The sequence below is a fragment of the Heptranchias perlo genome, chromosome 3 (assembly GCF_035084215.1).
Source record: "Heptranchias perlo isolate sHepPer1 chromosome 3, sHepPer1.hap1, whole genome shotgun sequence".
NCBI classification, from domain to species: Eukaryota; Metazoa; Chordata; class Chondrichthyes; order Hexanchiformes; family Hexanchidae; genus Heptranchias; species Heptranchias perlo.
This window is the reverse complement of record NC_090327.1, coordinates 74,248,388-74,273,961: the sequence shown is the minus strand read 5'-3', so window position 1 is coordinate 74,273,961 and position 25,574 is coordinate 74,248,388. Positions and strand designations below refer to the sequence as shown.

Below are 25,574 nucleotides of genomic sequence, written 5' to 3'. Positions count from 1 at the left end.
TGTATTCCAGCCCTTTTGAGTAAATGCCAACATTCCATTAGCCTTTTAAATTATTTTTTTGTACCTGTCCACTAGCTTTTAGTGATTTCTGTACTTGGACCCCTAAATCTCTCTCATCCACAGTTCTCAGCTTCTCACCATTTAGAAAATACTCTGATCTTGTCATCAGCAAACTTAGAAATATGGCTCTTTATTCCTTTACCAAGTCATTTATAGATAGAGAGAAAAGCTACGGCCCCAGTACAGATCCCTGGGGGGGGGGGCACCACTTGTCACATCCTACCAATTTGAGTACATACCCGTTATCCCTCCTCTCTGTCTCCTACCTCCTAACCAATTTCCAATCCAAGCCAATATGTTGCCTCCAATTCCATGTGCTCTCATTTTGGTTAAGCCTCTTATTTGGAACCTTGCCAAATGCCTTCTGGAATTCCATCCAAATAATATCCATATACGCTCCCTTAATAAACCATGTTTGTTACCTCCTCAAAAAATTCAGCCAGGTTTGTTAGACATGACTTACCCTTTACAAATCCATGCTGGCTCTCTCTGATCAACTCCTATTTGTCCAAATATTCAGTCACTCTGTCCCTAATAATTGCATTTTAGAGCTATTTTAGAGGAAGTTACAAAGCTGGGTTCCTCATAATCTTGAAATTTGCTCCACCAGTTGAAACATTTATATAGATACAGGTATCAACATCAACTACTGGAGCATATGTGATTTGAGGAAATGTTCAAGTTTTGTATGCCTGTATTACTTGCTCAAGTTAATAAATCAACATCATTGTCCATCAAAGATTACCAAGCCCCTCTCCCTTCTCTCACTTTAACCTACACTCATCCTTGTACTCTGCACCTGAATTCAGTGCACCTAGATGCATAACTGCACACTTATTCAGATTGAAGGGCTCATTTCCGCAGTCTACCCAGTTATAATCTATTTCCTTCTTCTAAGGTCCTGACTCTACGGCACAATTTCCTATCCTCCTCAAATTTAATAACCATGCCATCTACACCCTGCTTCAGTACTTTAATTAACATAATAAACAGGAGGGACTCAGCACTGGTCACTATTTCACCCCACTAACGACCAGACCGCAATGGGAAGCAGTCTCATTTAAAACCACCCTTTGCCTATTTGTGATCCATCTTGCAATACCCTTGACTTAACATTCTCGTAACTTTTTCAAAAAACTGGTTCAAGATGGCTAAACCTGTGTGCTGAAGCCATGTTCAGCAGTCTTTATCATTAATGGCATCCCTAATAATGCTGTCCATTAATTTCCCCATCACTGAGGTTAAATTCACCAATCTATAGATGCCAGGTTGTGATTTTAATCCTCTTTCCTAATAAGTGCATCATTGTGCCTTTCTCCAATTGTCCGGCACCTTTCTGGTTATCAGTGAATTATTGATAATATTTACTAGAGCATTACCAGCAACCATAGTCATTTGTTCAGTGCTCCAGGATAAATTAAATCTGGTCTTGGTGCTTTTTCCACCTTGAACCTGCAACTTTTCCCTTGAGATGTGTTAGCAACCTTTTTAAGTTTTAGTTTTATCTGCTCTACAGGTCCAACCCTCTCAGTTAAAAACAGATGTAATGGGCTCGATATTACCAGGGCTGCGGGTTCGCAGCGGGGGGGGGGCCGGTGAAATCAGTCTGCCCCGCGCGCGATCGCAGGCTAATTGGATCCACTTACCTGGTCTTCCGGGTTCCCCGCTGCTGAGCTGCGCGTCGGGCTGACTGCGCATGCGCAGTAAGGTCTGTCAGCTGGAGGAGCTCTATTTAAAGGGGCAGTCCTCCACTGACTGACTGCTGCAAGAAATCGGACAAATTACAGCATGGAGCAGCCCAGGGGGAAGGCTGCTCCCAGGTATCATTGGATAGGGGGAGGACAGAGATCTTCCTCCCTGCGGGCGGGAGGAAGCGGCCTGCCTCTGCCACCAAGAAGGCCTGGCTCGAGGTGGCAGAGGAGGTCACCTGCACCACCAACATATCGCCCACCTGCATACAGTGCAGGAGGCGCTGCAATCACCTTAGTAGGTCAGCCAAAGTGAGTACACTTACTCATTCCCCTACACACCGTCTGCCACATCACCGCCCCCACCCCACATCTCCTTCTGCACTGCCAACACTACTCTGTCACATCACCCCTCACACCCACTCAAAGCTCATCCTCATCTTACCTGCACTTACTCACCTCTCCAGTACACATCCCGCCACTACCACTCACCCCAATCCTCATACAATCTCATGGCTCGATCTCATACTCACCCTCTCATGCATCTCTTTCACGGTCAGCCTCACTCAACCTACCACTACCTGTGCTGCAGCCACAGGGCATGCATCAGAAATGTGCAGTAGGCAGCGTAGGGCAAACGTGTCGTGAGCATGAAGGGGATGCACAAGGGTGTTTGAGGGTTTGTCATGGTTTTTGCTTATGTGATGTGAGTTGGTCAGAAATTAAATATATTATATTGGCACCACTACTGCCACGTCTTTGCGAATCTTGTCTGGTTTGTGCAATAATGCCCTTTCCTGAGGATCACTATGAAGACCCACAACTGATGCCACCCATTGTGTCACTGCAGAGTGGGTGTAGGTGTATTTGCAGGGCTCTTTTGTGCAGACGACTGAGAGATGTCGGCGATATCCCCCGTGGCACCCTGGAAGGATGCGAAGGAGAAGTTGTTGAGGGCAGTGCTCCGGGATTCCCCGATTTTTGGAGCCCCCCCGCCAGGAACGCACCCGATAGCAGTGCTAATATCGGGCCCAATATATCTGTTCACCTCTTCTACCATGCCCTTGTCATCATCTATAATTCTGCCCTAGTCATCCTGCAATGGTCCTAGTTGTTCTGTAATCGTCTTCTGACTACCAACATAAGCAAAAAAATGGGTTCCCATTATTTTGGCTACATTTTTTGTTTATTCGTTCATGGGATGTGGGCGTCGCTGGCAAGACCAGCATTTATTGCCCATCCCTAATTGTCCTCGAGAAGGTGGTGGTGAGCCGCCTTCTTGAACCGCTACAGTCCGTGTGGTGAAGGTTCTCCCACAGTGCTGTTAATACATTTAACTATCTTTTCTAGTTTCATTTTAGCTTGCCTAATATTTCTTTTTGTTAACTCTAACTGTTTTATACCTTTTCTACCATAGAACTATTAATCCTTTCATAAGCCTTGAAATACCTTTTCTTGAGTGCAAGTTGCCCAAGTCTCCACAAATTCGTTTTGGCTTTCTCTCACACTTCTGCTCCACATAGGTTGTGAAGCCTTGTATAACACTCTCAGGAATTATTTTGAAAGTGTCTTGTTTCCTTTGCATGTTGCAATAATCCTTATCCAGCTCTCTCTCCCTTTGAACTGTTGCTAGGTGTCTCTTAGTTTCCATAGACTGAGCCCACACTGTTATCCTTAACTTGCTATAGCCTCAGGTTTTAAATCATATGGTGGAGTGGTCCAAATCAGCAAGGTGTTTCTCCACCTCTAGGTCATCTATCAACTGTGGCTTATTACTGAACATTAAGATGATGTCCCTTCTAGTGTTAGTCCTCACATTCTGAATTAAGAAACAATCATTGATTACATCAAAAGATGCTTCTTGGGACCTCCCATTTTTTGAGGAGTCATCATTTGTCCTCATAACTGAATAATTGAAATCTTCCATTACAACTACCTTCCCTTCATTGGTTACCTTATTGATTTGATTACGCAACTGCAGATTAATTTCTCTATCTTGGTTCCGTGATCTATAACACAGACCACTCATGGAGGATGAACACCAACGTGGATTGGTTGGACCGAATGGCTTGTTGCCATGTTGTAATTTCTATGTAATTAGAACCTCAGCGCACTCTAGTATTTCTGATGAAGTCCAGTTAGAGCCAGTGTTTTCTCGTTATTTTCTCTTTATCTTCTGCGGTAAATACACTCTTGGCATCTAGGAAATCTTCCACTTTACAGCTAACAACACCAAATATAAGAGATTTGTTGTACAGTCAATCACTTTATAGTAATAAATTGTAATGTACTGATGGTCTGCTTTACAATGCAATTTCAGAGCCTTCGAGTTACATCAGTTCATTTAATGTTCATTACAACTTTATAGGCTTGATATTTGTACGACAGGATCTTATGCTAAAGTTCATGAAAAAGGGCTGAAAAATTAGATGTTTGATTTGCTTCTGATCAATTCTTTGCAATTCATATCCTTCCCACTGGAAGCATAGAGAGAGAGAGCGCGCTATCCAGTTCTACACACAGGCAGGGTTCCCGCAGGTACAAGAAGCAATTGACTGAACTAATTTGCCACTCAAAGCCCCATATGACAACCCCTCAATTTTATGAATAGGAAAGGCTTTTGTTCTATTAATGTGCAGCTAGTGTGCAATGACAATCACCATATCCTGCATGTTAATGTCACATACCCAGGAAGCTGCCATGACATTTACATTGTGTGACAATCTAACTATGCCAGCCCTCATGATTCGGCACCGTGTACCTGGATATTTGGTGATCAGGGCAATTCCCTGCAGTCAAGGCTGATGACTCCAGTAAGGTTTATGCAGACACAGGGGGGCAATAGAAACAATAAAGCCTGTGCCACTACACCAACTATTATGGACAGACCATAAGAATTCTGCAGTCCTGTTTTAGGTGTCTGGATATATCTGGTGGAGCCCTGTAGTACAGCCCAGCGAGAGTCTGAAGAATCATTTTAGCTTGCTGTGCTCTGATAATATCAGAAGGAAAAAAAGCTTGCTATTTCTGGAAGCTGAAGGCAGTGATAATGAAGAGGGACTGGAAGGGCCTTCAACCCCACAGCATGAGGAGGGTGCACAGAAAGAAGAGTATGCGGAACAGGATTGCCAGCAGCCAGGGAAAGGAGGCTGCAACTAATAACCCAATAAATAAAGATGGACTCACCAGCGAAAGTCACTTTATACCTCCCTTTTCTTCCCCCACATCCTCACCAAGTCCATCATTGTGAAAGATTACTGCAAAGTTCCATCATAAGGTAGAAGTCTATATTTCTCCTACCATCATCCAAAACCCCCAAAAGGTAAAAGCACATGTAGAAGTGAACTCAGAACTGTGTGCACAAGCCATGTTTACAGAACAATATATTCATCAAAAGGTGCCAAGAATTCCAATCACCTTATCACTAACTGCTTCTAAACACAATGTCCACTCTTTGTGCCAGCTAACTTAGTTGCATTCTGCAGATTGTGGGTAATTTACCACAACGTGTTGGAGATGCAGATAGTGGACTACTCCCACTTGTACATCATTTCAACCATATGTGTGGAAACCGTTATCTCTGCCTGCACATGAGATCAATGCTTCCTAATCATTGGTCTCATTTCTTATGTTTTATTTGAAGTGCTGATGAAAATTTTAAACCAATAATTCATAAATATGAAGTAAGTTTTGTGATCAGGTTCCAAGAAAAGCAGTCAGCCACTTACGTGCTTAGAATTTGAGACAGCTATTTGTTATTTGTACAGATTTAATAAGAAACCAAAAAGAGGGATACAGTATCTACAGGAACAAGGAATGCTTGGCACTACACCTGATGATATTGCCCAATTTCTGCATCAAGAAGAAAGATTAGACACGGTAAGAAACAGTTAAAACTGTCATAAGAAAGGTTAATAGAAACGTTCTCAAATCATAGCAGTACTTTGGCTCAGTGGCTGTACATTAAACTGTGTTTTCCAAAGGTGTAACTTTTCCCTCCAATTAAGTATACCAATTTATGTCTTTTTTTAAATGGAAAGAAGAGGAGAAATGGGGTAAAACTATTTGTTCTCATGCTAATCTGTAGTGAGACATGTTAACGAGATAATACTGTGATAAAGAAGTTGTATTCATCCTCTTCAAATTTTTGTGATGGTGGCTCAATTGATCCAGTCCCACTTGGCCATGGTCAAATGCAGTGAAAGACCTGGGCCTCGGTATTGTATACATAGTAGTGTCATAGTATGTATAGCACAGGAGGAGGCCATTCGGCCTATCGTGCGTGTGGCGGCTCTTTGAAAGAGCCATCCAATTAGTCCCACTCCCTTGCTCTTTCCCCATAGTTCTGTAATTTTTTTCCCTTCGAGTATTTATCTAATTCCCTTTTGAAAGTTCCTATTGAATCTGCTTCCACCACCCTTGAGGCAGTGCATTCCAGATCATCGTAACTCGCTGCGTAAAAAAATGCTTCCTCATGTCGCCTCTGGTTCTTTTCCCAATTACATTAAATCTGTGTCCCCTGGTTACCGACCCTTCTGCCACTGGAAACAGTTTCTCATTATTTACTCTATCAAAACCCTTCATAATTTTGAATACCTCTATCAAATCTCCCCTTAACCTTCTCTGCTCTAAGGAGAACAACCCCAACTTCGCCAATCTCTCCACATAACTGAAGTCCCTCATCCCTGGTACCATTCGAGTAAATCTCTTCTGCACCCTCTCTAAGGCCTTGACATCCTTCCTAAAGTGTGGTGCTCAGCATTGAACACAACACTCCAGCTGAAGCCTAACCAGTGTTTTATAAAGGTTTAGCATAACTTCCTTGCTTTTGTACTCTATGCCTCTATTAGTAAAGCCAAAGATCCAATTTTTTTTTTTAAACAGCCTTCTTCACTTGTCCTGCCATCTTCACAGATCTGTGTACATACACACCCAGGTCTCTCTGTTCCTGCACTACCTTTAAAATTGTATTATTTAGTTTATATTGCCTCTCCTCATTCTTCCTACCAAAATGTTATCACTTCACACTTCTCTGTGTTAAATTTCACCTGCCACATGTCTGCCCATTTCACCAGTCTATGTCCTCCTGAAGTCTATTACTATCCACCATGTTGTTCACTACGTTTCTGAGTTTCATGTCATCAGCAAACTTTGAAATTATACCCCGTATACCCAAGTCCACGTCATTAATATATATCAAAAAGAGCAACAGTCCTATTACCGACTCCTGGGGAACACCACAGTTTATTTCCCTCCAGTCCGAAAAACAACCGTTCACCACTACTCTCTGCTTTATGTCCCTCAGCCAATTTTGTATCCATGCTGTCACTGTCCCTTTAATCCCATAGGCTTTAATTTTGCTAACACGTCTATTATGTGGTACTTTATCAAATGCCTTTTGTAAGTCCATAAACACGATATCAACCGCACTACCCTCATCAAACCTCTCCATTACTTCATCAAAGAACTGAATCAAGCTAGTCAAAGACAATTTTCCTTTAACAAATCTGTGCTGCCTTTCATTTATTAGGCCATACTTTTCCAAATGCCAATTAATTTTGTCCCTAAAGATTATTGTCTCTAAAGGTTTCCCCACCACCGAAGTTAGGCTGACTAGCCTGCAATTACACTCCTATTCAAAAAAGGGGAGGTATCATTTGCAATCCTCCAGTCCTCTGGCACCGCCCTCATATCTACGGAGAATTGGGAGATTGTGGCCAGAGCCTCTGCAATTTCCACTCTTACTTCCCTCAGTAACCTAGGATACATCCCATCTGGACCGGTTGACTTTTTTTTACTTTGAGTACTGCCAATCTTTTAAATATCTCCTTTATTTATTTTTATCCTATCCAATAATGCTGCTACCTCCTCTTACTGCTACATTGGAAGCATCCTCTTCTTTAGTGGAGACCAATGCGCAGTACTCATTAAATACCTCAGCCATGCCCTCTGCCTCCACAAGAAGTCATTTTTGTCCCTAATTGGCCACCCCCTCTTCCTTTGACTACCCTTTTACTATTTGTATGTTTATAAAAGACTTTTAACCCCCACATGAAGGTCGGGGAGTGGGGGTGGTTAAAAAATTAAAAACAGGGAACGTGTTCCCAATCTGCCGCATACAGGCCTGCCGCCATTTTCACAGCAGCGTGTTTCTTAGCATGTGAGTGTCCCGCCATGGTGTGCAATTAGGAGCCTGATTTAAATTTAAGAGTTGCCGCGCGGGTTTCCCTGGGCTCGGGAAACCTGGCAGTAAAAGAGAGGCGGGAACTGCTGGCTCAAGAAGGTGAGTGCCTATTGCAGCACTCCTTGTGGGCCAGGAAGAGCAGGAGTGCTCCCCTGGCCCCTCAAGGAAGCCTTTGGCCGCCCCTCTGCTGATTGTAGCGCCTTTCTCCCCTCCCTGCCGCAGTCACAGACCTCCCCCCACGAACCCCCCTCCCCCCGATGGCCTCTCACTTCTTCCTCACCCCCAAAGCCCCGATATCCGACCTACCCCCCACACCCTCTGATCGCCAGGGACTGTCCCCGAGGGTCCCTAGCCGACTAGTCTGTCAATTTGGCCAGCTGCCGGGTGGGAAACAGAAGAAAAAAATTATAAAGAGGTCATGCAATTAGATTCAGCGGGACCTCCGCGTTCCCTGCCTCAACGCGTTCCCCGGGCGTTTTTGCCCTCCCTTGCACCCTGCTCAATGCTGTAACGGGGAAACTGGGTCAGGTTGCAGGTCAATGAGTATGCACTGATGTTTCTTTCTGAACTTGTGTGCATTAAAAAAAAAGTTTTTCCAGCAGTCTGACAATTCACCAAATTTCATGCACTAACCATGTTAGTGACCAGTCTAAGCTCGAGATAAAGACATACTTCTTTAAAAGTTGTGTAAAGGCAGATTTCCATCTAAGCACCATTCCATGCCAAAGATTGGCTGTGCAATGAAGCATTGGGTTGGCAATGTTGATATGTAAACTTGTCTTGCAGGTTTCCGAGACGTCATCAAAGCATTCTTGGATGAAATGTTTTTAGGTGCTCTGTGGAGGGTTGAAAGTCATCATAATAAGCAGAAAATTGCAACGATTTGTCTATGTGCTGCAGTTAGTCACCACACCAAATGAACCTGTTTTAAAGTTGGAACAGTAATGAGTACTTCAAATAACATAATTTGGGACTGGGTGGAACACTGAGGTGGGACACTGGCCTTTTATCTGTGGTACTTATGTTTCAAATCAGCCCAGATACTGAAAATCTCTTTGCTGACTGTAAGGGTCAATTTTAATCTAGCTTTCAGCAATTGTGAGTCTACAACACAAAACTGTCCATAATTGGAGAGACCATAAAGATGGTCAGTGGATTGGTTAGGGCATGTGGAGTCAGAGGCCAGGTAGCAGAATGGGATTGTAAGATGGCTACAGAACAGAAAACAGAAGGTAAGAGCTAAGGGAAGTTTCTCGGACTGGCAGAAAGTAGGAAGTGGTGTCCCGCAGGAATCCATGTTGAGACCAGTTTTATTTACCATATGCATAATGATTTGGACTCAGAAATTGGAGGTATGGTATTGAAATTTGCAGATGATACTAAATTGGGGGATGTGGAGAAACTGTTTCCACTTGTGACACTGACCCCGATCCTGTCCTCATTGATCATCCGCACGTGAACTTCCAGTAAGGCTCGTTGGAAAGTGATCAGAAGCCAGGACCCTTCCAAAGTCCCACCGTGCTGAGGCCAATTGTTGCAACCTTCCTTTGCTTCAGCTCTTACTGAGATCAAATAACTCAACACTGAGGGTATGGGTGGTTATGTTATCCAGAGGCGTGGACTAATAATCCATAGAACAAGAGTTCAAATCCCACCATGGCAGTTTGAGAATTTGAATTCAGTTTAAAATAAAAACTGGAAATTTTTTAAAAAGCTAGTATCAGTAAAAGTGACCATAAAGCTGTTGGATTGTTGTAAAAGCCCAACTGATTCACTAATGTCATTTAGGGATGGAAACCTGCTGTCCTTACCTAGTCTGACCTATATGTGACTTCAGTCCCACACCAATGTAGTTGTCTCTTAACTGCTCTCTGAAGTAGCCTAGCAAGCCACTCTGTTGTATCAAATAATTAGGGCAACTAGGGATGGGCAATAAATGACAGCCTTGCCAGCGATGCCCAATTCCAAGAATGAATTAAAAAAAACTCTGGGATCAAATTTGGACTTTGTTGATCTGTGTAAATTAGCAACTCACTGTGTGAATCATTGCAGGAGCTAAAGAAAAAGTTCTTTGACACACGCAGGCCCAGTGATTGCGATCAAACTGTATATGGAGAAAAACTGCATTCCCATTAGAAATCTACCACAGCAAAGTGCAAAAATGTTTTTATTACTGATGTGGGCTTCTGTATAGAACAATAATTTAGCTTTTATTGTTTTTCTAGACACAAGTGGGTGAATTTGTAGGAGATAATGACAAGTTTAATAAAGAGGTCATGTATGCCTATGTGGATCAGTTGGACTTCTCTACGAAGGATTTTGTCTCAGCTCTCCGTATGTTTCTGGAGGGTTTCCGTCTCCCAGGAGAGGCTCAGAAAATTGATCGATTGATGGAAAAATTTGCAGCCAGATACCTGGAGTGTAACCAAGGGTAAGTTACAACTTTTAAGTATTAACAATGCAGTCTGTTTTTATCTAGCAAATAAAATGGTTGTTATATTGAGCGAGGATGTTCTTGAAATTGTAACATTTTGTTTAAAACTAATCATTTTTATATTGCTTTTCTTTTTTCAGAGAAACACATTTTGCTAGTGCAGACACAGCTTATGTCTTGGCGTATTCTATCATCATGCTGACAACAGATCTTCATAGCTCACAGGCAAGGCCTATATAAATAAGAGAATGCTGTAATTTTTAAAAAGTATTTTGGGATGATTTAAAATTTTGGCATATTGTATCAGCTACAAAAATTAGTACCCTCTTGGCTTTAAAACCTGTAGTTATTTTTCTTATAATTTTAGTAGTTATGCTGTGCATTTTTTTGCAGAAAGCAAAATATATATGAATAAAGAGTACAAATATTTAAGATTATCAGCAGAATTAAAGAATTTGCCATTACTATTTCTTTCTTTTCCTTTTTAGCTGTATTTTAATTGAATCCCAAATTTTGTTTTTTTGCATTACCCTATTTTTATGCAATAGTTTTTAATCTTGCATTTTGCTAGAAGTGCTGGAGAGAATTTATAGCATGAAGTACCTCATCAAAAATATATAGTGTGAGGTGGGGGGGGGGGGAGAAAATAATCAATCACTCACTTGTTTCAACGGAAGTTGAAGAATTTCATTTTTTTATCCTGGTGGAGACCCACTATTATAGGTCATGGATATGTAAGAAGTAGTGTCACTTGAGTAATTTACAGTACTTAAAATATTATAAATGGAAATGTTTGTGTGTTTGGAAGAAATATTTGAGTAGATTAGGAAAGAAACTAAAAGTAAAATACAAGAAACTCAGCTCTGCCACGTTTGTTGTTTTTCTGGACTCTTTTCTCGCTATTTAAAAAAAAATTACTCTCCGATGTGGGCATCACTGGTATGGCTGGCATTTATTGCCTATCCCTAGTTGCCCTGTGAAGGTGTCAGTGGGCAGCCTTCTTTAACTGCTGGTAGTGGTTTTTTGATACAACTGAGTGGCTTGCTAGGTCACCTTAGAGGGCAATTAAGAGTGAACCATATTGGTGTTGGACTGGAAACACATATAGGCCAGGCCATTTTTGATTGGAACCAGTTTGGATTTTTACGATAATCTGACCGCTTCATGGTCACTTTGACTAATACCAATTTTTTTTTTCATTCAACTTCTCAAACTGCCTTGGTGGATTTGAACTCTGTTGCAGGTATAGGCAATAAGGAATGGAGAGTGAACATAGATTAGGTTAGAATGTTAATTAAGGATGACATGAGTGTAATAGAGAGAAATTACCTTAGTTCTAAAGACCAAGATGTAGAATCAGTTTGGGTAGAGATAAGAAACAGTAAAGGCAAGAAGTCACTTGTGGAAGTAGTTTTTGGGCCCCCTAACAGGAACCACACTGTAGGACAGGGTATACAGGAAGAAACAATGGGGGCTTGTGAGAAAGGAACAGCAATAATCACGGGTGATTTTCATCTCCATATAGATTGGAAGAATCTGATTGGCAAAGGTAGCCTGGAAGATGAGTTCATAGAGTGCTTTCGGGACAGTTTCTTAGTGCAGCACGTTCTAAAGCCAACCAGAGAGCAGGCTATTCTAGATCTGGTAATGTGTAATGAGACAGAATTAATTAATGATCTCATTGTAAAGGAGCCTCTAGGTACCAGTGATCACAATATGATTGAATTTCGCATCCAGTTTGAGGGAGAGAAGGGTACGTCTAAGACTAGTGTCTTAAACTTAAATAAGGGCAATTATGAGGACATGAAGACAGAGCCGGCTAAAGTGAACTGGGAACTTAGGTTAAGGGATAAGTCAGTAGAGATGCAGTGGCAGACATTTAATGAGATATTTCATAACACTCAGCAAAGATACATTCCAGTGAGATAGAACGATTCCAGGGAAAGGATGTACCATCCGTGGCTAACTAAGGAAGTTAAAGATTGTTTCAATTTAAAAGAAAAAGCACACAATTCCACGAAGATTAGTGCCAGGTCAGAAGATTGGACAGAATATAAAAAACAGCAAAGAATAGCTAAAAGAATAATGAGGAGGGAGAAATTAGAGTACAAGAGAAAGCTAGCTAGAAATATAAAAACAGATAGTAAGAGTTTCTACAGGTATTTAAAAGGAAAAGAGTAAGTAAAGTGAGCATTGGTCCTCTAGTGGGAGTGTCTGGAGATTTAATAATGGAGAATAAGGAAATGGTGGATGAATTGAACAGATATTTTGCGTCCATCTTCACTGTAGATGATACAAATAACAGGTGAAAGGGAGGAAGGAACTTAAAACGTTTACAATCACCAGGGAAAGGGCTTTAAAAAATATATTAGAACTAAAAGCTGACAAGTCCCCAGGTCCTGACGGACTTCATCCTAGGGTCTTAAAAGAAGTGGCTGCAGAGATAGTAGATGCATTGGTATTAATTTTCCAAAATTCCCTAGATTCTGGAAGGGTCCCATCAGATTGGAAAATAACAAATGTAACTCCTCTATTCAAGAAAGGAGGGAGACAGAAAGCAGGAAACTATAGGCCAGTTAAAAGGAAAATGCTAGAATCTATTATTAAGGAGGTTATAGCAGGGTACTTAGAAAATCTCAATGTAATCAGGCAGAGTCAACACGGCTTTGTGAAAGGGAAATCGTGTTTTGACTAATTTATCAGAGTTCTTTAAGGAAATAACAGGCAACATGGATAAAGGGGATCCTGTGGATGTGATGTTCAGAAGGCATTTGACAAGGTATGCCACATCAAAGGCTACTACACAAAATAAGAGCTCATGGTGTAGGGGGTAACATATTAGCATGGATAAAGGATTGGTTAGCTAACAGGAAGCAGAGAGTAGGCATAAATGGGTCATTTTCAGGTTTGCAAGATGTAACGAGTAGAGTGCCACAGGGATCAGTACTTGGGCCTCAACTATTTACAATCTATTTCAATGACTTGGATGAAGGGACCGAATGTGTGGTTGCTAAATTTGCTGATGACACAAAGATAGGTAGGAAAGTAAGTTGTGAAGAGGAAATAAGGAGTCTGCAAAGGGATATAGATAGGTTAAGTGGTCAAAAATTTGGCAAATGGAGTATAATGTGGGAAAATGTGAACTTGTCCACTTTGGCAGGAGGGATAGAAAAGCAGTATATTATTTAAATGGAGAGAGATTGCAGAACTCTGAGGTGTAGAGGGATCTGGGTGTCCTAGTACATGAATCACAAAAAGTTAGTATGCAGGTACAGCAAGTGATTAGGAAGGTAAATGGAATGTTGTCATTTATTGCAAGGGAAATGGAATATAAAAGTAGAGATGTTTTAGAATCATAGAAGTTACAACATGGAAACAGGCCCTTCGGCCCAACATGTCCATGTCGCCCAGTTTATACCACTAAGCTAGTCCCAATTGCCTGCACTTGGCCCATATCCCTCTATACCCATCTTACCCATGTAACTGTCCAAATGCTTTTTAAAAGACAAAATTGTACCCGCCTCTACTACTGCCTCTGGCAGCTCGTTCCAGACACTCACCACCCTTTGAGTGAAAAAATTGCCCCTCTGGACCCTTTTGTATCTCTCCCCTCTCACCTTAAATCTATGCCCCCTCGTTATAGACTCCCCTACCTTTGGGAAAAGATTTTGACTATCTACCTTATCTATGCCCCTCATTATTTTATAGACTTCTATAAGATCACCCCTTAACCTCCTACTCTCCAGGGAAAAAAGTCCCAGTCTGTCTAACCTCTCCCTGTAAGTCAAACCATCAAGTCCCGGTAGCATCCTAGTAAATCTTTTCTGCACTCTTTCTAGTTTAATAATATCCTTTCTATAATAGGGTGACCAGAACTGTACACAGTACTCCAAGTGTGGCCTCACCAATGCCCTGTACAACTTCAACAAGACATCCCAACTCCTGCATTCAATGTTCTGACCAATGAAACCAAGCATGCCGAATGCCTTCTTCACCACCCTATCCACCTGTGACTCCACTTTCAAGGAGCTATGAATCTGTACTCCTAGATCTCTTTGTTCTATAACTCTCCCCAACGCCCTACCATTAACGGAGTAGGTCCTGGCCCGATTCGATCTACCAAAATGCATCACCTCACATTTATCTAAATTAAACTCCATCTGCCATTCATCGGCCCACTGGCCCAATTGATCAAGATCCCGTTGCAATCCCAGATAACCTTCTTCACTGTCCACAATGCCACCAATCTTGGTGTCATCTGCAAACTTACTAACCATGCCTCCTAAATTCTCATCCAAATCATTAATATAAATAACAAATAACAGCGGACCCAGCACCAATCCCTGAGGCACACCGCTGGACACAGGCATCCAGTTTGAAAAACAACCCTCTACAACCACCCTCTGTCTTCTGTCGTCAAGCCAATTTTGTATCCAATTGGCTACCTCACCTTGGATCCCATGAGATTTAACCTTATGTAACAAGGTTTTGCTGCAGTTGTACAGGGCATTGGTGAGACCACATCTAGAATACTGTGTGCAGTTTTTTTCTCCTCATTTAAGAAAGCACATAATTGCTTTGGAGGCAGTTCAGAGAAGGTTCACCCGACTGATTCCTGGGATGAGGGGGTTATCTTATGAGGAAAGGTTGGACAAGTTGGGCCTGTATACATTGGAGTTTAGAAGAATGAGCGGTGATCTCATTAAAACATATAAGATCCTGAGGGGACTTGAAGGGATAGATGCTGAGAGGATGTTTCCCCTTGTGGGAGAGAATGGAACAAGGGGACACAGTTTAAAAATAAGGGGTCTCCCATTTAAGTCGGAGACGAGGAGAAATTTTTTCTCTGAGGGTCGTGAATCTGTGGAACTCCCTTCCCCAGAGTGCGATGGATGCAGGGTCACTGAATATTTTTAAGGCTGAGTTAGATAGATTCCTGATTAACAAGGGAGTCAAATGTTATAGTAGGTAGACAGGAAAGTAGGGTTGAGGTCACAATCAGATCAGCCATGATTTTACCAAATGGCCGAGCAGGCTCGAGGGGCCGAATGCCTTTAATTCATATGTTCATATGTAAGTAGAAGGAACCAAATTCAAGGCACACAATGTGATTAAAAAGTTAGAAATAAAGATATGAACTTTGAGAGATGGGTACGGTAGTTTAATGGTTATGTTACTCGGCTAGTGATCCAGATGCCTGAACTAATAATCCAGAGAGTGAGAGTTCAGATCCCACCAAGGCAGTTTGAGGATTTGAATTCAGTTTAAATAATCTGCAAATTCAGTATCAGTAAAACATAGCCATGAAGCTGTCGTAAGAGCCCATCTTACTCATTAATGTCCTTTCGGAAAGTACACCTGCCATCCTCACCCAGTCTGGTCTATATGTGACTTCAGTCCCACACCAGTTGACTCTTAAATTGACTCTTAACTGCATTCTGAAGTGGCCTAGCAAACCACTCAGTTGTACCACTGCCTTCTCAGGGCAACTAGGGATGGACAATAAATGCCAGCCTTGTCAAAATGCCCACATCTTGAGAATGAATTAAACAAAATTCACCCAAAGGATACAATATCCTTATTTAATTGTATATGTGAGAAACATACACCAACTGTATCTAATGTTAAAAAGAAAAATTAAAAGTAACTTCCTGTAAACTCCGCACACAGTCGTTTCCCTCCCCATCTGGGCCACCGTTTTCAATTTATTCAAAGTCATTTTTGGAATGTGGCGAGACCAGCATTTATTGCCCATCCCTAGTTGCCCTTGAGGTGGTGGTGGTGGTGGTGGTGGTGGACCTTCTTGAACTGCTGCAGTCTGTGTAGTGAAGGTGTTCCCACAATGGTCAATGGTGACCCACAGGATGTTGAAAGTGGGGCACCCAATGATGGTAATACCATTGAATGTCATGGGGAGGTGGTTGGGCTCTTTCTTGTTGGAGTTGATCATTGGTTGGCACTTGTCAGCCCAAGCCTGGATATTATCCAGGTCTTGCTGCATGTGGGCATGGACTGCTTCATTATCTGAAGAATGGCGAATGGAGCTGAACACTGTGTGAATCAGCGAATAGTCCCATTTCTGAGCTTAAAATGGAGGAAAGGTCGTTGTGAAGCAGCTAAAGGTAATTAGGCTTAGGACACTCCCCTGAGGAACTCCTGCGGTGTTGTTTGAGATCATTGACCTCCAATAACCACACCCATCTTTTGTGCCAGGTATGACTTCAGCCAATGGAGAATTTCCCCCCGAACCCCACTGACTTCAGTTTTACTAGAGCTCCTTGGTGTCACACTTGGTCGAATACTGCCTCGATGTCAAGGGCAGTCATTCTCACCTCGCCTCTGGAATTCAGCTTTTGTGCACTCATTTGGACTAAGGCTGTAATGGGGTCTGAAGCCGAGAGGTCTTGGTGGAACCCAAACTGAGCATTGGTTAGCAGGTTATTGGTCAGTAAGTGCTGCTTGATTGCACTGTTGATGACTCGTTCCATTAATTTGCTAATGATTGTGCAAGAGTGAGAGGGGAACTGGGGAGAGGTTTGGCATGGTAGGCATGGTAAAGTGTCCTCTTGTTGGAAGTGAGGGTGGAAGAAAGGGGAAGAGGGGTTTAAGGAGCTTGTATGTAGTAGATAAAAAGTGCTTATGGGTACCTTTGTCTTCCGGGATGATTCTAGAGTAATGAGTGGTTTTGGCAGATGTGAGCACAGCCTGGTAAAGCTTGATGTGGTGGATCCAGATTGGCAATGGATAACGAAGCCAGTTGTGCTCCAAGTTTGCAATGTAACTAGCCAATTTGCCATTAATTCCATTAACCAACGTATTCTCTGAATGCCTCAATGATGGAACTTTATTAAATTACTTTAAAAATGTAAGTGAATTATATTGGCAGGAGAGCCCTATCCAGCTAATATATACCATCCTTTCTGGCGAGAACTATTATGTACTTACTAACCCTTATGGTCTCTTTTTAAAAAAAAATAAACAATACTATCCTGTATAATTCTTGAGCATTTTTCCCTTACAATTGATGTTAGACTAAGTGATCTATATAGTTTCATGAACCCTATTTCACTGATCATTTGAATATTGGGATGCATTAGCTGTCTTCCAGCTTTCAGCTACGCTCCCTGTACTTATGAAACTCCTAAGAAAATTAAACAAAGCCATGAGCATTTTCTTGAGGGTTTTGAGGTTCATCCTGTTTGGCTGAATTACCCTGTAGACATTTACGTCCTTGAGTTTCTTTATAACATTGCTTTTCTGAATCTATATCATATTGATTCCTTAGCCCATTTGATTGAATTTGAAATTTATCCAGACATCATTGATATACATCTTCTGAAAACTTGGTTTGAAATCAGGATTTCAATGCATGGGGTGTCCTAAAGGAGAACGTCTTTATATCAGTCCATGACAAAGTATGTTAGACGGATACAGTGAAACCTGTAAATTAAAGACACCTAAGGAACTTGCATCAGATGTCCTTTTTTTGCAGATATCATTATTTTCAAAATGGTCATTGTATAACCGAATGGCCGCCTTTTGTGCCGTAAATTTCTATGATTCTCTGTACAGTAACCGGATGAGCCAAATATCCCAGGATTGGCTGTATCTCCTGCATCATTCCTTCTTTTTATCGCACTAACCTGGGATCGTGCCTAATTCTGGAGCCCTGCCAGCAGGATGTGATTTCAGTTAATTTTTTGTTCGTTAGGTTTCCCAGTTTATTTCCCTTTTCCACGAAGGGAAGATTATCCTGATCCTGGGATCTGTTACGTTGGCAGTCTGCACAGGGCGAGGTGGCTGCTGTAGGGCCAGAGTGCCTGGAAGATCCCAGCTACATTGGGGAGGTGGGGCAAGGAGATGGATTGGTGTTCTACAGACCCCTGTCCCGGGCCCCCCCCTCCCTCCGTGTGCTGCAGCTGTTAATGTTCAATGTGCTGGGAGGTGTGTAGAGGACTGTTAGCAGCTCATTAGTACCTGACGAACTGATAGAGTGAAATGTGGTGTTGCCTGATGCAGCTCCTGGCTTTTGTAGAATGGAGTTCTTTACCCAGCATCCATAGCGGTAGAGAAACCACTCTATCCCTGGGATCGAGCCGTGCAAGCATTCGATCTCAGAGAGCGGTTTCTCTGCCGTTATGGATGCTGGGTTAAGAGCCCCCATTCCACAAAAGCCTTTTTTTTCACCCGCTGCTGTCTCAAGCTGAACTGTGTGTCCCGTATTTTAAGTTGTAAATGGATTTAGTGCTTTGAAGGTTGTCTGTAGTTCGGAATTTGCAAGTGTCCATGGTTTCACAGTGTAGCTTGTTTCTGTTACAATATAAGTTACTTGGAACTGTCAATAAGTGTCCTTTTTTTGCAGGTGTTCTTTTTTTTTAGGAATGTCCGTTTGTACAGGTTTCACTGTATTAGTTAACTTGATAAATACATGGAATTGAACTAGGGACCTTCCTGTCCTGAGCCATACCATTGAGCTATCAGGGGAGGTACTTGTATGAACCGTGTTTCAGGCAATAGAGGCACCTTTTCATTCAGCAAGTAACCCTGGATTGGTGTGTTTTACAAGCAAGACTTCAGTGAGATGTAATTTAAATTATTCATTTCTGTCCATTGATTTGTAAAAGGTGAAGAATAAAATGACCAAAGGTCAGTATATTAAGATGAATAGAGGAATCAATGACAGCAAAGATCTACCTGAAGAATATCTGTCGGCTATCTATGATGAAATAGCAGGGAAAAAAATTTCAATGAAGGAGACAAAAGAGCTCACAATCAAATCCTCCAAACAGAGTAAGTTTAAAATTTGACTCTCCCTACTAAATGACACTGCTGTTGTGAATGTGTATTTCACTGGGAAGTTTCTCTTCTAAAGTATGTCAAGCTTTTTAGGTTGTTACAGAAGATATTTTCTTCGGTTCCATGTCACCAATCACTCTTGTAAGTGGACCTTGTGTCCCCTGGAATGTCGATGCACTCTTTTCCCGCCCAGTACCTGAATAAATAAAAGCATGACCCAGGTCAAGTTTGAACCAGAATTTTATTTACGTAAGATAGATGAGCAAACAGTATATGTATTTCCCTACACTCCTTGATATATAAAACAACAAAGATGGAACTTGCTTTCCTTCTAAACATAGTCTCTAACCATACATTTACTCACTATAATCTCAAACTAGCCTGACTTCCTTTATCAGGTTAGCGTGGAAACTTAAACCACACATGCCTTGTACCTCCTGAAGACTGCCTCTTGGCTGTGAATATAATTATATAAGATGAAGCCTTTGTCCACTGAGTTTCTGTCTCGGAGGGTTCCAGTCAATCAAGGGCCCTGCCATCTTCATAGAATCAGATAGTACAGCAGGAGGCCATTCGGCACATCATGCCTGTGCCAGCTCAAAAGTTGACCTGGCTTCTGGCAGAGAATGGTTTTGATCCATTGACCTCTGGGTTATGGGCCCAGCACACTTCCACTTGCCATTCTGCTCAGATGTCTTAATGCACTGTTCCACGGGCTCTGGCTTAAATGTCTCAGAAATGGCTGTCAAACAAAGGCAGGGTTCTCTCATAGTCTGTGTGTCATGCTGGATGAATTGAATAGAACAACAATGTGGGTCATTTTTGACAAATAGCAAAGGATGTTAGGGATTGTAAAGAACAACTTCATGGGTTGATTAACCAATTAACACTTCAGTCCGTCATGGAGTAGGCCAAAACAACTTGCACCTGGAGGAAAATGTAGCAAACTGACTAGATCAAGCTGATGGCTCACTGTTGAAAAGAATACTATGTGTCATCCTAGGAGTTAATCTCTTGCATGCTGAATATAGACAGAATTTAGTCTGGGTGGTTGAGATCTGATTGGGAAATGAGTATAAGTGCCAGCTTGTATATGGGTACATGTTTTCCAGTTCCCTTATTAGATAACTTAAACTGAATGAATTAGTGTGAGTGATCTATTAAATGGTTCGGTCTTTAATCAAAAAGGCTCGGAAGTGTTTTGTTCCAAAGTATAATAGCTTTATTAAGAGGTTATAATAAGTAATAAAGATGTTAAAATACAAGAATACAATTAAACATATTAATAAGATATTAGGATACAACCTAGCAAAACTTATCACCGTACAAGATTCCGAGGTGCACTTCTTGAAGTTGAGCTGCCCAGCCTCGCTCCGAGAACGTTCTAACAAATACGATTTAATACTCAGTTTATATACATTTTTAAGACATCAGTTCTACAGGGGCTGTGTGCAAACATCAGGCCTCCCATCAATCATCCTCTCTGTCTCATGGAGCTGCCATCCGTTTCATTCCTTTTACATTCTACGTAACCGAATATCTGACATCATTGCCTCCTATATGATTAGTTGTCTCCGACTTATCAAGGACACATGTTTATCTCAAAGCACGTATTCTTACCAAACTATGGCCAACTCCCTTTATCCATCTTGTGCACATGAGATAAGAATGACACAGGATGCTCATTACTCAAGAGTGCCTCATCTATACAAGGTGACCAAAAGCCTGTGATGCTAATATACAGAGAACAGAAATCCTTAATCACAGGAAAAGCTTATATAATGCTTTCCTAACAAGGTGTGGAGATGCCGGTGATGGACTGGGGTTGACAAATGTAAACAATCTTACAACACCAGGTTATAGTCCAACAATTTTATTTTAAAATCACAAGCTTTCGGAGATTATCCCCTTCGCCAGGTGAATGAGTGAAAGGTTCTCAAATCGCATATCTTATATTAGGCTGGGACAGCATCACACCAATCAAAAGTTGTCGTTGTTGTTCAAACAGGCCAGTCATGGAGAACAGCACGTCCCAGTACACTGGATATACATTGTGTCAATTACACAGACAGAAAGAAAGAGACCCAAATGGCAGAGAGAGAGAGAGAGAGAATATTAAAACACATAACTTTTTTTTCCCTTTTTTGCTGGTGGGGTTACGTGTAGCGTGACATGAACCCAAGATCCCGGTTGAGGCCATCCTCATGGGTGCGGAACTTGGCTATCAACTTCTGCTCGACGATTTTGCGTTGTTGTGTGTCTCGAAGGCTGCCTTGGAGAACGCTGACCCGAAGATCAGTGGCTGAATGTCCTTGACTGCTAAAGTGTTCTCTGACTGGGAGGGAACCCTCCTGTCTGGCGATTGTTGCGCGGTGTCCGTTCATCCGTTGTCTCAGTGTCTGCATGGTCTCGCCAATGTACCATGCTCCGGGGCATCCTTTCCTGCAACGTATGAAGTAGACAACGTTGGCCGAGTCACAGGAGTATGAACCATGTACCTGGTGGGTGGTGTCCTCTCGTGTGATGGTGGTATCCGTGTGGATGATCTGGCATGTCTTGCAGAGGTTGCCGTGGCAGGGTTGTGTGGTGTCGTGGACGCTGTTCTCCTGAAAGCTGGGTAATTTGCTGCGAACGATGGTCTGTTTGAGGTTGGGTGGCTGTTTGAAGGCGAGTAGTGGAGGCGTGGGGATGGCCTTAGCGAGGTGTTCGTCGTCATCGATGACATGTTGAAGGCTGCGGAGAACATGGTGTAGTTTCTCCGCTCCGGGGAAATACTGGACGACGAAGGGTACTCTGTTGGCTGCGTCCCGTGTTTGTCTTCTGAGGAGGTCTGTGCGATTCTTCGCTGTGGCCCGTCGGAACTGTCGATCGACAAGTCGAGCGTCATATCCCGTTCTTACGAGGGCGTCTTTCAGCGTCTGGAGGTGTCCATCGCGTTCCTCCTCGTCTGAGCAGATCCTGTGTATTCGTAGGGCCTGTCCATAGGGGAACACTTTAGCAGTCAAGGACATTCAGCCACTGATCTTCGGGTCAGCGTTCTCCAAGGTGGCCTTCGAGACACACGACAACGCAAAATCGTCGAGCAGAAGTTGATAGCCAAGTTCCGCACCCATGAGGACGGCCTCAACCGGGATCTTGGGTTCATGTCACGCTACACGTAACCCCACCAGCAAAAAGGGGAAAAAAAAGTTCTGTGTTTTAATATTCTCTCTCTCTCTCTCTCTCTCTCTCTGCCATTTGGGTCTCTTTCTTTCTGTCTGTGTAATTGACACAATGTATGTCCAGTGTACTGGGACGTGCTGTTCTCCGTGACTGGCCTGTTAGAACAACAACGACACCTTTTGATTGGTGTGATGCTGTCCCAGCCTAATATAAGATATGCGATTTGAGAATCTTTCACTCATTCACCTGACGAAGGGGATAATCTCTGAAAGCTTGTGATTTTAAAATAAAATTGTTGGACTATAACCTGGTGTTGTAAGATTGTTTACATTTCCTAACAAGGTAAGCAATATCATACAAAAAGCTTGTATAATGCTTCTCTTACATTTAGCAATCAGAATATCATTAATCCAACAAGTACTAATACTTTAATGCTGCAAAATCTCCATTCAGTAGTAGATATCTGGTTGAGAAACATCCTGTGGATTCCAGATTCAAGAAAGATGTCTGAAAGATTAAATCTTTAATTTGGCAGTTAACTTCCACTTCGGACTTAAGTTACGTTCTAATCAATTAATGTTGGAACCTTCTGACCCTGAGTTGGTATGATATCTAAGTCTTAATACTCGTACATATCCTTTGTTTTCTCTTATTTTGGCATAAAGGTTTAGTGGACTATACGAACACTTTAGTTGGCTCACAGGTGAACAGGGCTAACATGAGTTCATGCCCATGGTTCTTGCCAGCATTGTGTCCGGGTTTCACTTATCTGAGGAAATCTCTTCCTGTTTTTCCATCGAAAGGCAATATTGTCATTTTGTTGTTTTTCCATAGCTGGCCTTAACACGTAGTCTTCCAGGTGCTACTTTGGTATAGCTCTATTTGTATTTGAAGGCTGAATAAATAAAAAAGAAAATGAGTTTGTTTTTTTTTGATCATCAGACATCCAACTTCCTGATTGTACAAGAATTTTTACATCTGTATTATGTATGTTGTAAACACAGTCGCTGGGAATTACTATTATTGAAAGAGGATCAATAAGTGACTCTTTAGGTCATGTGTATTTATAGGTAAAGTGGGATTTGCTTTATTGATGGACTTTATACAGACCATTATTCCCTCCTCCCTGGTCCCCACTGAGTAGTAATGTTTTAGCAAGTACTCGGATGGGAAAGAAAAATTATAAATAGGAGGCTCTACACCAGGGAACTTGCTTAACTGCTGTGCATTCAGCTTGTACTGAAGTTTCCCATATTTGACTTGTTATGGTTGCAATTCAAAGCCCAGAGAAGATGCCTGTATGTGTTACTGTGGAGCTGCTTGTTGACATCAACTGGGCAGGACTCTGCATCTGGAGATCTGAAGTTGCAAGTCAGATTAAAATGCTTCCTAGAAAGTAGAATCTTAAAGACAATCATTTTATTTTAACTAAACATAGATAGATATATACATTGTAAGTATCCCTCCCTCCTATTCACCTACTCTCATACCCACTCTTTCAGTGGAACGTCGCTCTAATCATTTAATAGAAAATGGGTACAGTTAAAGTTATGTGTGTTTACCAATATCTTACCTACTACCATATTACATTGAAACTTTTTTTTACAATGTTGTTTCCATATGTATGTTTTTTACACTCATCACATTTCTCAGCTTTGTAAAATCATCTTGTGTAATGCATTGTTTACGTGGGAAGATTTTTTTGATCATTGCACTTCTGTGGATTTAGAATTCCTTCTGACTATTCATTCTCAGCAATAAGCTATTAATAAACTTATCAGTTATGTCACCAGTATCAATGTGGATGTTCAAATGTAAGGAATCTTACAACACCAGGTTATAGTCCAAGTTTTATTTGAAAATCACAAAACTGTTGGACTATAACCTGGTGTTGTAAGATTCCTTACATTTGTCCACCCCAGTCCATCACCGGCATCTCCACAATGTGGAAGTTAGCATTCAGCGTGGAATACAATAGCTATTGGACTGAACATGACGGTCAGTTCCATAAGAAAAGATCCAGAAAATGGACCAATAACACCCAATGAGTTTCATAGCATAAAACAAAATTCTGGAGTGACATTAAAGCTGTGGTGTAGCTTTAGGGTTCAGATACCAGTTATAAATTGCTCAAGCTTTTACATTTGTGATTTGAAATTATCGGTGTTAGAAGTCTTGTGATCATTCCTAAGAGTATTGTTCTTCAAGGAATAGTTACAACCAGAAAAATTGGTGATTTCAAAAAGATCCCAGTATTTAACTTGTTTTTTTTAAATAAATAGAATTTTATTCCTTTCGATACTTGCAGATGTAGCCAGTGAAAAACAGCGGAGACTTTTATATAACCTGGAGATGGAGCAAATGGCTAAAACTGCTAAGGCCCTCATGGAGGCTGTAAGCCATGTACAGGCGCCTTTTACTAGTGCTACACACTTGGATCATGTTAGGCCAATGTTTAAAGTAAGTTATTAGTTTCTGACAGAAATGTATGTTGCTTAATGTCTTTTATTCACGGTTGAGTAAATCCTGTTGCTTTCTTCCTCCATGAGTTTCTTGTTTCTAAGTGCATACTCCTCTTCCTGCCCCCCAGTGCAATTTGCTTGCCCAGCACCCTGGACAATAGACGTCTCTGTGATCACATTTAGTGCTGATCCATGATCAGCTGTGAACACGGTGAAACAAGTGGCTTCAAGTGATGGAAAACTCTGAAATTTGATCTTGATGTTGATCATTGAACTGCTTTGGTTTCCTTGCCACTGTCATGTAAACATTAAATCTTCAGTAGATTTGTTATTTGAATAAGACTTCCATAAAATATTGCTGTTTTGTGATTATTTATAAATCATTAAGATTTTTTATTATATTCTGAGCTAAATCTCTCAATTCCAAAATATTATTTAAAGTAATTATGCAAAAGTTCCTATCAATACAGCCACCATTGAGGTGGACTTCCAAAACCTATTTGAATTGTCTCAGGGTTTTGCAAATAAAATTGCACAATAATATAGAAAGCAATGGAACAATTAAATAATTTGGACCTTGAAGCCCATTCCTTCTGTTTATTGTGCCCCATTATGGTCTCTACCCAACCCATGTAATCTCTGAAAGAAAATTATTGCAACATTTTTCCCTGCTCTTTATTCCACCCCTCCCAAAGTAAATTGAATGAACCTCCAGAATATCTAATCTTGCATTGTACATTATTCATCTTTGATTTGGCATGTACATGGCCTCAGGAGCCATTATGTCC

The 25,574-nt window shown here is 41.5% G+C and overlaps 1 protein-coding gene across 3 annotated transcripts in view; it reads left to right on the top strand.

Annotated features, from left to right (window-relative positions):
* Positions 1–25,574, top strand: part of arfgef1 (ADP-ribosylation factor guanine nucleotide-exchange factor 1 (brefeldin A-inhibited)) — a 208,260-nt gene that overhangs the window by 112,584 nt on the left and 70,102 nt on the right. For all 3 annotated transcript variants that reach the window (XM_067980310.1, XM_067980309.1, XM_067980311.1), the window contains 5 exons: positions 5,516–5,627; positions 10,158–10,363; positions 10,507–10,591; positions 18,991–19,156; positions 24,633–24,784. In XM_067980310.1, coding sequence (XP_067836411.1) covers positions 5,516–5,627; positions 10,158–10,363; positions 10,507–10,591; positions 18,991–19,156; positions 24,633–24,784 — 721 coding nt within the window. The remainder of the gene's footprint in view (positions 1–5,515; positions 5,628–10,157; positions 10,364–10,506; positions 10,592–18,990; positions 19,157–24,632; positions 24,785–25,574) is intronic.